General features: G+C 31.2%; 1 protein-coding gene across 1 annotated transcript in view; it reads left to right on the top strand.

The window, feature by feature from the left end:
- Window positions 1–14953, top strand: part of LOC114328300 (gamma-aminobutyric acid type B receptor subunit 2) — a 180320-nt gene that overhangs the window by 11519 nt on the left and 153848 nt on the right. The window contains exon 2 of the mRNA XM_050647737.1: window positions 6076–6179. Within this exon, the coding sequence (XP_050503694.1) occupies window positions 6076–6179 (104 nt within the window). The remainder of the gene's footprint in view (window positions 1–6075; window positions 6180–14953) is intronic.

Genomic DNA, 14953 nt, shown 5'->3' with positions numbered 1-14953 from the left:
CATCATTTATAATTTTCATATAACATACATATAAAATCAGAGATTGGTGTTAATTTTGAGAGTAAACTGAATGTTAGACCAAATAATATGTCGGGACAGTACGATGAGGTTTTTTCCAGTTTTTTTCCTCGCGATTTACTGTGGAATCGCTAACACGAGCATTTTACTGTCAGTATTGCATGTGGTTGTCTTTTTAAAGACAAATCACATGCTATGATTTTTTCTGACGGATATTTTTAAGTTAAAGCCGATTTCATGTAATCTAATGAACTCTCTTCCAATAAAGTCGTTTCAGGAACGCAACTTCTAAATATTGACAATATCGTTTTAAACTCATTTACTTTAAAATGTATAATATATCGATACATTTTTGGAAAAGTAACGTGACATTTTTGGCGAAAATCATGATTTTCCATTAAACTAACACTATTATTGTTTAGAAGGTACTGCAAAAGTGTAGTAAGCCTAGAATTACTATAAACATAATATACAGGGTGTCCCGAAAAGATTGGTCATAAATTATACCACACATTCTGGGGTCAAAAATAGTTCGATTGAACCTAACTTACCTTAGTACAAATGTACTCATAAAAAAAGTTACAGCCCTTTAAAGTTACAAAATGAAAATCGATTTTTTTTCAATATATCGAAAACTATTAGAGATTTTTTATTGAAAATAGATATGTATTATTCTTGTGGCAGGAACATCTTAAAACAAAATTATAGTGAAGTTTGTCCAACCCATAAAAATTTTATGGGGGTTTTGTTCCTTTAAACCCTCCCAAACTTTTGTGTACGTTCCAATTAATTCATTATTGTGATACCATTAGTTAAATACAACGTTTTTAAAACTTTTTTGCCTCTTAGTATTTTTTCGATAATCCAGTTTTTATCGAGATGCGGCTTCTTTTTTAATATATTTACATAAAAATTTTATGGGGGTTTTGTTCCTTTAAAGCCCCCAAACGTTTGTGTACGTTCCAATTAAACTATTATTGTGGTACCATTAGTTAAACACAGTGTTTTTAAAACTTTTTTGCCTCTTAGTCTTTTTTTGGCAAGTCACCTTTTATCGAGATGTGGCTTTTTTTCAAAATATACCTAAAAATGCAAATTATAAATAAATTCTCAGATTATTAACAGGTCTCTATAATCGTACTTAACCATATACTAATATGTGGTGGATTCGACAAATATTTAAAATATGTTGATAAACACTGGCTTATCGAAAAAGTACACTAAGAGGCAAAAAAGTTTTAAAAACATTGTGTTTAACTAATGGTGCCATAATAATAATTTAATTGGAACGTACACAAAAGTTCGCGGGGGTTTAAAGGAACAAAACTCCCATAAAAATTTTATGGGGTGCACAAATTTCACTTAAATTTTTTTATAAGATGTTGCTGCCATAAGAATGCCACATGTCAATTTTCAATAAAAAATGTCTAATTTTCGATATATGAAAAAGAATCGATTTTAATTTTGTAACTTCAAAGGGCTGTAACTTTTTTTGTGTGCACTATTGTATATAGGTAAGTGAGGTTCAATCAACTTATTTTTGACCCCAAAATATGTGGTATAATTTATGACCAATCTTTTCGGGACACCCTGTATATAGGCTTACTACAATTTGGCAGTGCCTTCTGAACAATAATAGTTAGTTAACGGAAAAACATGATTTTCAAAAATGTCACTTACGTTACTTTGCCATAAATGTATCGATATGTCTGAATTGTCAATATGCATGAGTCAGATAAAGTTAAATCAGAAGAAGTAACAAAAAAAATTTGCTTACTTTATTAATGTTTTGTATTTTGATAACAATTTCCGAAGAGAAACTTAAATTCCATGAATAGCTACAAAAGTTCCATCTACTTTATTGGCCATCAAATCATTTTCTCTACGTTAGCCCAGTAAATGAACGGGAAATTCGGCGATACCGTGTAATTTTCAGGGGCAACTCCGAATTGCATGAAAATTTGGATTTAGGTTCTACTTACCCTCCACTTCAAAGTTGAAATTGTGCCGTTGGTTGCTTTTACTTGGGGGGTGACAGTCACCCCTTCTCGGGGGTGAAAAAGCATACGTTCAATATAAGACTAGAAATGGAAAAATTGACTGATTTTAAGCAACTTTTGTTCTATAGAGTTTTTTACGTAAGTCAATACTTTCGAGTTATTTGCCATTGAAAATGTTGATTTTTCGACAAAAAAACTACGTTTTCAGACGGGTTTTCGCAAATAACTCAAAAAATAAATATTTCATCGAAAAAAATATCCTTAGCAAAAGTGTAGCCTATAAAAAACCCAAAAAATGGTGTATCAGTAAAGTCTATCAATCAAATAAAAACAAAGTTGTAGCTCATGAAAAATACGTTCTTATTCGTCTAATTCCAAATCGAATATTTCAAGGTGAAATCACCGAAAAATTAAGCAATTTTCGGGAAAAACCATTTAAACTTTTTTAAAGTGTTTATAAAAAACTTTGTTTTAATTGTTAACAAAAGTTTTAGCATTAAAAATAAGCGAGTTACGCTCAAAATAAAGTTGGCCCTCTTTTTTTGTAAAAAATCATGAAAATCTCGCCGTGTTTAGCTCCCCAAATGAAATTAATCGCTACCGCTTTACAAACAATTTACTTACCTATCTATTTTTTATATGATCTGTCAGTCTCACCGGTTTAAAGTGTTTATTTTTGAAAGGGTTATAATTGAGAAAGCTTGAATGGGTCACTAATCACGAGTGTATGCAAATTTTGAACAGCCATATCTGAACCAATTTTTGGCTTACGGAGAAACAAAATGAAACTAGCATATTTATAATAGCAAAACCTACATTTTTTTACTCTTTAAGATTTTTCTTATCACTAATACTTTTTAAGTTATTTTAAAAAAATGATATTTTTCAAAATTTTTTTTTTACTATAAAACCAAATGTTTTCAAAAATAAGCACTTCAAACCAATCAAACTTACAGATCATATAAACAATACACATACAGTTAAAATAGATGGTAAAGCCAAACGATTAACTTCATTTAGGGTGCTAAATAGAGGGAGGTTTTCACGATTTATTTTACCAAAAAAAGAGGCCAACTTTTTTTTCAGTGTAACTCGTTTATTTTTGATGCTGTAAACTTTTGTAAAAAACAAATAATAAGATTTTTTTCGATACTTTAAAAATGTTAATAAGGTTTTCCCGAAAAACGCTTCTTTCTTCGGTGATTTTGCGTTGAATTATTCGATTTGGAATTAGACGAATAAGAAAGTATTTTTCATGAGCTACAACTTTGCTTCTACTCAATTTGTAGTCTTTACTGGTACACCATTTTTTTCGTTTTTTTATAGGCTACACTTTTAACAAATATATTTTTTTCGAATATTGAATGGGTTGCATATGTGAGTCCATATTAAATGTAGTAATGAAACACAGACTTACTCACAATCATTTAATTATACTTTGACGACCGGTTTCGATCTCTACATTATACAGATCATCTTCAGGTCGGCGTTACAAGTAGTTAAATGCTACAATTAAAGAAAACCAGAGATGTAGAGATCGACACCGGTCGTCAAAGTATAATTAAATGATTGTGAGTAAGTCTGTGTTTCATTACTACATATTTTTTTCGATAAAATATTTACTTTTTGAGTTATTTGGGAAAAACAGTCTGAAAACGTAGTTTTTTTGTCGAAACATTTTAAATCGCGAATAACTTAAAAGTATTGACTTACGTAAAAAACTTTAAAGAACAAAAGTGCTTAAAATAAGTCAATTTATCCACTTCCGGCCTTATTTTAAACATGCGTTTTTCACCCTCCGAGAAGGGGTAAATGTCACCCCCCAAGTAAAAGCAACCAACTGCACAAATTCAGCTTTGAAGTGGAGGGTAAGTAGAACCTAAATCCAAATTTTCATGCAATTCGGAGTTGCCCCTGGAAATTACACTCCAAAACGGTCATTTATTGGGCTACGTTTGGGTCGTACTAAATTTGCAAAAGTTTATAGTATTTGATCTATGGAAAAAAGAATAAACAAGTCAGATGGCAAGATGGCTTGAACGCTGAGATATGGATTTATAGTGGCCTGATGTTGCACTTAAGCCTTTTCACCTTCTTCTTCTTCTTATGCAATCCACTGATGTATGTTAGTGATCACGTTTGACCATTTTTCTCTATCCCTTGCAGTGAGTATTAGGTCTCCTATATTTCTTAGCGCTGTCTATTGTTTGATATTACGGAACCATGACATTTTCTTCCTGCCCACTCCTCTTCCTCCTTCGATCTTTCCTCCAATTAAGGTTTTCAGAAATTTGTATCTTTCGTTTCGAATTACGTGCCCCAGGAATGCCGTTTGTCTCTATTTAATTGTGCATAGGAGTTGTCATTATCTACCAATTCTTCTCAGGATTTCTTCATTTGATATTCATGGTTCAGGCAACTTTGAGGATTCGTCGATAAATTCACGTCTCAAATGCCTCTAGTTTATTCAATGTGTTGATTTTTAAAGTCCAGCCTTCCATGCCATATAGGAGCACCGATCATATATAGAATTTTGTGAATCCTAAACCTTGATTACACGTAACGAGTATTGTAGCGAGACAGTGTTCTCGACCGAGTGCTCGTTTGGTATAAACATACTAACGAGTACTTGGCCGAGCACTAGACCCAGTCATATGGCGAGACATTCACTCGGATCTTGTTCTATTTACTAGCCCGAGTCTTCGACCTCCCACCTTTCAGTCGTATACTCGCCAATCCACTCGGTATGCGTAAACAACACTCTCTGTGTAACTGTGCATATTACCTTCATCAAAGGAGACGACTTGTATTAATCAATGTGATTTTTGATTCTCAATAACTCAAATAGCTAACAAATAGCTAACAAATGAAACAGATAGGACAATAAAGTTTAGTTCAGTTGTATAAGTCACACCCGTACTCATGAAATTTCAAATCTTTGGAGTATAAAAATAAACAAAAACGTGATGCAGCATATGTATCGATTGTAGAAGAAATAAATATTGTTGGTTTTAAAACTGAAGAAGTCAAATAAAAAAAAATTAATTCGACATATACCTAGACAAGAAATAAAAAATCAATGAATCGAAGAAATGGGGAGCAGCGAGATTTGGTCTTCTTAAAATCCATTGTCTGTAGTCTATAGTCCAAAGACGCTTATCTCCTTCTCAAAATATATCCGTCAAATCTTGTATAAGCAGTGGTATAAGCCGTTTGATATATTTTTAATGTTAGCTTTATGATCCATAAGTACACTACTCCTTGTTTTTGTGAATCGAAACTGAGCTGACTCGCCTCCAAATTCAAAAATTGCCAAATACGTATAAACCATCGCTCGCCCTCACCACTGTGTCGGCGTAGTAACAGTTTGCTGTCTCGCCACTGTACTCGTTACGTGTAATCAAGCCATTATTAGTCTAAGGTTCAGATAAAAGTCAGAGCTCGTAAAAACGTTTCTGAATTTTATGAATGTGCATCTGGCCATTTCTATCCGACATTTAATTTTTATATCCGACTTCCAGTGTTCACATAGCCAGGTTCCCAGGTACTTAAATTTTCTAACGCGTTCTACATCTTGATTGTTATATGCTAGTCTTGCATTAATACATAATTGACGGCTGATTATAAGAAACTTTGTCTTTTTTATGTTGATGCTAAATCCCATGTTATTGATATGTTATTGGTATGTTCTTGGTATGTTCTCCAATTTTAATAAGATTTTGGAGGTATTCTACATTGTCCGCTATTCAGACCGAGTCATCCACATATCGTATATTATTGACCCAGGTACCATTTACTTTGATGCCGCTTTCGCATTCCTCAAGAGCTTCCTGGAAGATACTTTCTGAATATAAATTGAACACCAGTGGGAAGAGAAAGCATCCCTGTCTTACAGAGAATTTTTTGAGCTTGCGTTGTTTCGTTATCCACCTTACGACAGCTGTTAAAGTAACGAGCTTCTATACAACGAATACCTTTTTGATCTATAGGTACACCTACTTAATAATTTTTACTTAAAACTGCATCAGTGTATATTTAAAAATTATCTTATTTTCAGGTCGTGGTGTAATGCCGAGTGTAAAACTAGCCTTGGATCATGTGAATGAACATTCTTCTATTTTGAGAAACTATAGACTGCATATGTGGTGGAACGACACTATGGTAAGGAAATATAATATTATAATTCAAGTTCTTTTTTATTGTTTAAATACAGTTTACCTGCTATAATCTACAAGAGATCCACATCACCAAATAGAAATAACACAATGTAAGCAAAGTTAAAAACTTGGTAATTTTTTATTGATAAAATTGAAACTCTATATACCTACCTTTTCTACTGATAAAAATACAATATCTGTTAATTTTGAAAAAAAATACACGGAACTTAAAATTTATCCTTAATGGTCCTGACAGGCCTCACTCGACCGCACGTATAATTTTATTAATTTTGTGTCCATCATTAAGTCTTGGCCATGTATTGTATGTACATACATATTGTTTAATAATGCTGCAGAGGGAGTGTGCTGAATGAATTTCTGTATAGACTGTTTTTAAAATATTTAGTATGGGATCCGAATATAGGTCGATCTGTACCCATCTGCTTGCCGGATAAAACATTGTTTTTATTAAATTTCATACATAGACCAATATTTTTAGCATGGGTTGCCTATCAAAATCGTGTCATAACTATCCTTAAGGGGGGGCCGAAGGGGTTGAAATCAATATTGCAAGCACATTTTTTTAAGTTATCCTTCTTTACGATCGAGAGGGAAATTTTATAATGCCGGGCGCATGCGCACACAGACAGTATGTATTTCGTTGCGAATCTTTCAAGATATGTATGTATCAGCGCTGTCAGCGCAAATAATCATATTATATCATATAAAAGGATATATTAGTGTTCTTAGTAAATGTATTATTTATTATAATTTTAGTGTCTTTGGATTTGTCTTCCTCGGGAATAAGATATTTTATAATAATAGTAAGTATTATTATGTATCACTTTATCAATCAAAGATAGAGTAAAAATTTTAATTTTAATTATAACGCGGGCACATAAATTTGATACACCCTGTATATTGATTTTTAACTATTTAGTAGAAGGTAGCTTTTACGCAGTGGGTTTCTCCTTAATGAGTTTTTCCCCGAAGAATTAAAGACATTTGTAAATAAGTGAAGTGAAAGACAATTTATTTCGGATTATAATTTTAAAAAGATTGTTTGTTACGGGAAAGGTAAAATCCACAGCTAATTTTAATTATTAGTTTTTAGAAAAATAAAGGTAGAGAGATTTGGAATTTTAAGGCTGTTTGTTTAAACACAAGAATTTTTGTATAATTTCCGAAAAGTGATTAGTTTGAGTAGAAGTATTGTTTGAAATAATGCCTGGGTTTTTCGAATGGAAAAGAGAAATGTTTCTGATTGGCTTGGCAATTTGGAAGGGGGAAAGAGAGGTTTTGAATGTTCAGACAGTTTGGAAAAGAAAGATCATTGTGTTGCGGGCATCCGAGAAGGGCAGTCGAAAGTTTTCGCGTAGAGTTCAGAAGCAAGTACTAGTGGTTTTGTTTGTTAGTGGAGACTGGGTGAAAAGTGGAACGAGAGACAAATCAAATCGAGAAGAAATACCTCTTTGATTCTGTAGAGAGATTCTTTGTCCAAGAGAGTAAGTTACAAGATTTATCGTTATTAAAATTATTTGTGACACCAAGTAAAAAAGATACTTGGTCTCAGGAGATTATTATTGAGAGAAAGAGAGGAGAGAGTTTTGGGAGTTTATTGAACGAGTACTGGTCAAAAGCGGCCTGGCTTGTGTTTTGGAGAAATAGTTGCTGGTATCCTGCTGGATTGATGCTGAGAACGGAGAGGGCTTTGATTGGTAGCCTAACATAATCAACAAGGAAAAGCTGTTTGGGTCGAGAGGAGACATCATTGTGTGTGAATCAAAATGGTCAGTCAATAACTTATGTGATAGATGTTCTTTATAATCAGAAGTTAAAATATTTGTGTAAAAGCATATGAATTAAGGTTCCAATATTTCAATAATTTAATAGGAAGTATAAGTAGTTTTGCAAATACCTAAATTTGTTTGTTTAGCTTATTTTATAACTGGTATCAGGAACAAAGCGATCAATATTTGTTTAAATTAGATTAATTATATGGTAAAAGTTTCATTTGGACAATTATGCCCACAGGATTTAATTGATAGATTTTCAGAGCATTGCTTTTAATAATAAAGGTATTTGTATGTGCTTATTTATGATTTTTCTATATATTTCCTATTTTATCCCGATAAGGATCAACTAAGAGATACTGAAGCCACGAGAAAAGATAAGTATAACCTAAGATAATTTTAGTTAATTTTTATGACAAAAAGGCACCCTGAGATTTTTTATTAATTGTTGTATGATTTGCGTCAATTCAATAATTAATTAAATAAATACTCAATTAAAATAAAAGTAATCGAAAGCAGATCATAACAGTATATTTAAAGTATTTTTGTATACTGCACTTGGTCTATTAAATTTGTCAGTATGTATGAGAAATCTTGTAACCTGTCAAAGCAAAAGTAATATAGCTCAGTGGTAGAGCGTGTGACCGGAGATCAAGAGGTCCCGGGTTCAAATCCCGGACGATTCATATTCTTTTTTTTTATATTTTTGGTATCGTTTTAATATTTTTTTTAAGTGGTAGGTAAAGAAAGTTAGTTTAATATTTAAATAAAATACAAATAACCTGTTAAGTATATTAATTTCGTTGAAATCATAATAATAGAAGTATAACTTCTTATGTGCGTACAAAGTACACACACATTCTTTTTTTAAGTAATGCAGAATTATTTTATTTTTAAATTAAATAGGCATATTCAGTACAATTCATAGACTATTCAAGAAAAAATATTGAAAAATATGCCAACGGTGGCAAGTTTTTAAAGACACCTTAAAAACAATGAATATTTTATAATAGTGGACTGTGTAAAGAAAATATACAAAATTCCATGTGGGTTGGTCCACATGGTTCCAAGTAGATTTGAGTTACAATGTCTACAGCCTTTGAAAAAAGCAGTTCTGAGAAAAACGCGTTTAAAATATTGTCATCGTTTATTTTCAATTTTTTTGTCTGTCAAAACGTAAAGTTATGCACACCGGAATATGTTCTTGAATCGCGGAGTAATTTACAAACGAAAATGAAAACAGCTGTTGACCGTTATTCACTGCGCTCAAGCGAGCTGGCGCAAACTTGCTGCAAAGCGAGTCGAAGATAGGGAGTTAGGGAGATAGTGGTGAATGTCACTACCTTCGACTCGCTTTGCAGCAGGTTCGCGCCAGCACGCTTGAACGTAGGGAACAACGGTCAATATCTGTTCTCATTTTCCTTTGTAAATTATTCCGCAATTCAAAAATATATTCCGGTGTGCATCATTTTAAGATTTGACAGACAAAAATGAAATTGAAAATAAAAGTTAAAAATACTTTAAATTATTTTTCCTCAAAACTGCTTTTTTCAAAGGCTGACATTGTAACTTAAAAACTACTTGACCGACCCACCTAGAACTTTCTATATACTTTCTTTAGACATTCCTTGAGGTAACGCTGTCGAGATATTTTTTGTTTTTTACTTATTTTTTGTTTAACAATAATAATAATAATGTTAATTTTCACCCTTTTGCAAAAATATTCGTTGTTTTGACTTCTGAGTGATATCAAAAAGTCAAAATGCGATAAAACTAAGAAAACTCGACAGCGTTACCTCGAGAAACTCATAAGCTAATAAAATATTTTTGAATTTTTTGTTTACCATTCATTGTTTTTTGAGGTGTCTTTAAAAATTCCATTGGGTTGGTCAAGGAGATTTGAGTTACAATGTCTACAGCCTTTGAAAAAAGCAGTTTTGAGGAAAACGCGTTTAAGGTATTGTCAACTTTTATTTTCAATTTTTCTTGTCTGTCAAATCGTAAAGTGATGCACACCGGAATATGTTCTTGAATCGCGGAGTAATTTACAAACAAAAATGAGAACAGCTGTTGACCGTTTCTCATTACGCTCAAGCGCTGGCGCGAACTTGTTGCAAAGCGAGTCGAAAGTAGAAAGGTAGGGAGATAGTGTTGAATATCCCTACTTTCGACTCGCTTTGTAGCAGGTTCGCATCAGCACGCTTGAACGTAGTGAACAACGGTCAAGAGCTGTTCTCATTTTCTTTTGTAAATTACTCGGATACTATAAGTACAGTAAATTACTACCTATATTCGGATCTTAGACTATAAGTAATAAAAATAATACATGAATATCATTCGAATCCGTTAACTACTTTTTAATATTTAGTATTCTAGGTGATAAATTCTTTAGACATTCTATATTAAAAAATAGTATACTTAAACGTCTTATTTAATAATATGTGGGTATTTACAACAGGTTAAACTTAGCTTACTACTAAATAAATTAACTCTCATAAAAAGGTAAAAGCAATTAAATAGCTTTATTTGTATATCTATGTAGGTACATGTCGTCTCAGTAAACAAAACAGATATTAAAAAAATTGTTGAGAAATTATATCTACCAGAACGATGAAAATAATTAGGCTATTAAGCAAAAATAAATGTTTTAAATTGTTTTGTTATCTTTTTCGAAATAAATGAATAACGAGATGTTATTGCTCAAACAAATATATTAGCAAAAATTGGTATTTTACACCGAGCTAGATACAAAAAACAAGACTACCAAAATAAACAACATTATCAGTAGTAATTGCACAAGAGCTCTAAAATTATATATTAATTTTAGAGAACGAGTGCAATTTGTTGCGATTATTTCATGAATAAAACTGTTCAAAACCAAAATTTTATTGTAATTTATTTATGTAAGTACAAATTAGTACAATTAAACACACAGTTGTTATAAATATTGAGGGTTGAAAGTCATCACTTTTATAATTTTTAAAATATTAAATGTCATTAATCTCACTAAATGTATTTTTTCGTAGCAACGAAGGCATCTGACGTAATATACTTGACGACGGGAAATTATCAAAAATAATCGATTTAATTTAGATTTCTGTAGCTTTCTATTGGTCAGAATCTCATATGAATGAAATAATCAGTAGTAATTGCACAAGAGCTCTAAAATTATCGAATTTTTCCAGAGTGACACTTTGACAGTTTTAATTTCACGACCCGAAGGGGAGTGAAATTATGTCAAAGTGTCACGAGGGCAAAAATTCGATAATAATTTTAGAGATCGGGTGCAAGTTGCTGCGATTATTTCATGAATAAAACTGTTCAAAACCAAAATTTTATTGTAATTTATTTATGTAAGTACAAATTAGTACAATTAAACACACAGTTGTTATAAATATTTGACGGTTGAAAGTCATCACTTTTATAATTTTTAAAACATTAATTGTCATTAAATGTCACTGAATGTATTTTTTCGTAGCAACGAAGGGCATCTGACGTAATATACTTGACGACGGGATATTATCAAAAATTATCGGGTATAATATCACAAGAGAGTGAGAATAAATTGAAAATAATGCGACAGTTCTTCGAAAATTGGTTGTCTGGCAATAGACACGAGAGCCCGCAGGGCTCGAGTGGCTATTGTCCAATGACAACAAAATTGAGTAAAAATGAAGCATTATTTTCTTATTTATTCTTACTGTCGTGTGATATCCGTAAGATTATTTTTTAACACGTTTATTATGGATATTTTATAATCACTTTAATTTTCATTTTCGTAGGTTTCTATTCAGAATGTCCTATGAATGAAATAATCATACAAAAACACAGAACTCTAACTAGCCCAGTAAATGAACGGGAAACACGGCGATACCGTTTAATTATCAGGGGCAACTACGAATTGCATGAAAATTTGGATTTAGGTTCTACTTACCCTCCATTTCAAAGTTGAATTTGTGCCGTTGGTTGCTTTTAGTTGGGGGGTGACAGTAACCCCTTCTCGGGGGTGAAAAAAATACGTTCAAGATAAGTCCGGAAATAAATAAATTGACTCATTATAAGAAACTCATAGAGTTTTTTTATGTAAGTCAATACTTTTCGAGTTATTTGCGATTGAAAATGTTTATTTTTCGACAAAAAACCTACGTTTTCAGACGATTTTTCGCAAATAACTCAAAAAGTGAGTATTTTATCGAAAAAAATATTTTTAGCAAAAATGTAGCTTAGAAGAAAACGAAAAGAGCTGTGTATTCGCAAAGTCTATAGATCCAGCAAAAGAAAAGAAAATTTGTAACTCATTAAAAATACGAATATTTCATCGTGAAATAACCAAAAAATAAACCACTGTTCGGGAAAACCCTATTTAAACTGTTTTAAAGGGTCTATTGAATAAAAAGAAGTATTTGCTTTTACTTCCTCGTATTTAAGTATTTACTTAATAGTAATTGAATAAAGCATTAAAGAAATGACTTTATTCAATTAGTATTAAGTAAATACTTAAATACTTGTAAGTAAAAGCAAATACTTCTTTTTATTCAATAGACCCAATGTGTTTAAAAGCAGCTTTATTTTAATGGTTTATAAAAGTTTCTAGCATTAAAAATAAGCGAGTTACGCTCAAAATAAAGTTGGACCCTTTTTTTTTGGTAAAAAAAATCATGATAATCTTCCCATGTTTAGCTTCCCAAATGAAATTAATCGTTACCGCTTTACCAAAAATTTACTTTACTTATCTATTTTTTATATGATCTGTCAGTTTCACCGGTTTAAAGTGCTTATTTTGGAAAGGTTTATAGTTAAAAGGGCTTGAACGAGTCACAAATCAGGAGTGTATGCAAACTTTGAACAGCCATATCTTAACCCATTTTTGTCTTACAGAAAAACAAAATGAAACTACAATATTTATAACAGCAAAACCTACATTTTTTTACTCTTTGAGCTTTTCGTATCATTAATGCTTTTTAAATTATTTTGAAAATAGGAAATTTTTCCAAAATTCTTAGAAAATTTTTTTTACTCTAAAACCAAATTTTTGTCAAAAATAAGCACTTTAAACCGGTCAAACTTACAGATCATACATTTAAAGTAAATGGTAAAGCGGTAACAATTAATTTTATTTAGGGTGCTAAATAGAGAGAGATTTTCACGATTTCTTTTACCAAAAAAAGGAACAACATTTTTTCAGTGTAACTCGTTTATTTTTGATGCCAGAAACTTTTATGAACAATAAAAATAAACATTTTTTTAAACACTTAAACAAATGTTAATAAGTTTTTTCCCAAAATTGCTTACTTTTTCGGTGTTTTCACGTTGAAATATTCGATTTGGAATAAGACGGTATTTGGACGAATAAGAAGGTATTTTTCACGAGCTCCAACTTTGCTTTTACTCGGTTTATAGACTTTACTGATATACAATTTTTTCAGCTTTTTTAAAGCTACACTTTTGCTGAGAATATTATTTTCGATAAAATATTTACTTTTTGAGTTATTTGCATAATATCTGTTGACATCTTGATCTGTTCCTACGATACCGCATAATAAAGTGTTATGTATATAGTGTACTATTACACGGCGTGGAAGCTTGGACGTTAACAGTCAGCTCGTTATGACGTTTAGAGAGCTTTGAGATGTGGGTATTTCGTCGTATGCTGAAAATTCCATGGACCAACCGCGTTAAAAATGAAGAAGTCTTAAGGCGAATGAATAGAGAACGTGAACTCACAGAAATTGTCAAGAAACGTAAAACATCTTATCTTGGACACATATGTAGACCAGTGGCGGCTTGTCCTATGAGGCAGGTGAGGCAGTGCCTCATCATTATATAAATCGATTATTTACGTTATTTCGTTGTTTTATAATCAGTTTTTTAAATATAATTTAGCTTTTTAAAATTACCTAAATACCTTTATTTTTATGAAAAAAATTAAAATCGGTACGGGTCAGAAAAATTAAGAACAATCTCAATGTAATTAGAAAATCGATTCGAAATCTTTTAAAACTAGCAAGGAAATGCATCGGACAAAATGGCGGACATTTTGAGCAACTGTTATAGTTCAAATATTTTTAATTTATGTTAAATTGTTGAATTGTTTATACGAATTTTTTTTATTAGATATAGCTGTTTTTTTTTAATAATTTACTAAATCATTAAAATATCCCAATTCTCGCAATTCTATTTTTTAACTATGTACATAACAGCTACAAATCCATAGTATCCATGAAGCCAACGTAATAAATAAGTATTAAGTATTTTTAAAATAAGTATTGATTCGTTAACATTAAATTTTTAAAAATTAATAACACCTGGTTTTTAACCTTTAAGATTTCAATATTGATGTAATTAAATCAACGGCGCAAAAAATTAAAATAAATATTTAATCACAGTTTTTATGCTCTTTTAAAATGCGCGGACAAATTTTCAAAATTTCAAGATACAGGGTGTTGGTTCAAGGTCACAATTAATTTATATTTTTTTGTTAATCCGGACCTGGATTTTTGTTTTCATTAGTAATTGGGTCGTTCCAATGTGGTAAATAAGTATTGATTATTTTTAAAATGAGTATTTATTCATTAACTTTAATAATTTATAACTAAAAGTTAATAATATCAGCTTTTTAAGAGTTCTTAAAAAATTCGATATAATTTCAAAATTAAAGTCATAAAATTGTCTGGCCGAAAAATTGAAGCGAACCGTATAACTTATTTTTTTGTGCTCTTTTCAAATATGCAAACAGATTTTCAAAATTTTAATATACAGGGTGTTGTTTTAAGGTCACAATTACTTTATAATTTTTTATTAATCCGGACCTGGATTTTTCTTATGGTTAGTATGTCGGTCGTTTGGGTTTTGAATGAGACATATGTGTACCAAATATCAAATAAATATACAGGGTGGTTCTAAAGTTATGGCTTAGGAAAGAAATAGGCAAAATCGATAAAACACTCTGTAACTCGGTTATAAAAGTCGGTAGGGCAAAAAATGT

This window comes from Diabrotica virgifera, chromosome 3, assembly GCF_917563875.1.
Source record: "Diabrotica virgifera virgifera chromosome 3, PGI_DIABVI_V3a".
Lineage (NCBI taxonomy): Eukaryota > Metazoa > Arthropoda > Insecta > Coleoptera > Chrysomelidae > Diabrotica > Diabrotica virgifera.
This window is presented reverse-complemented; position numbering and strand designations above follow the sequence as displayed.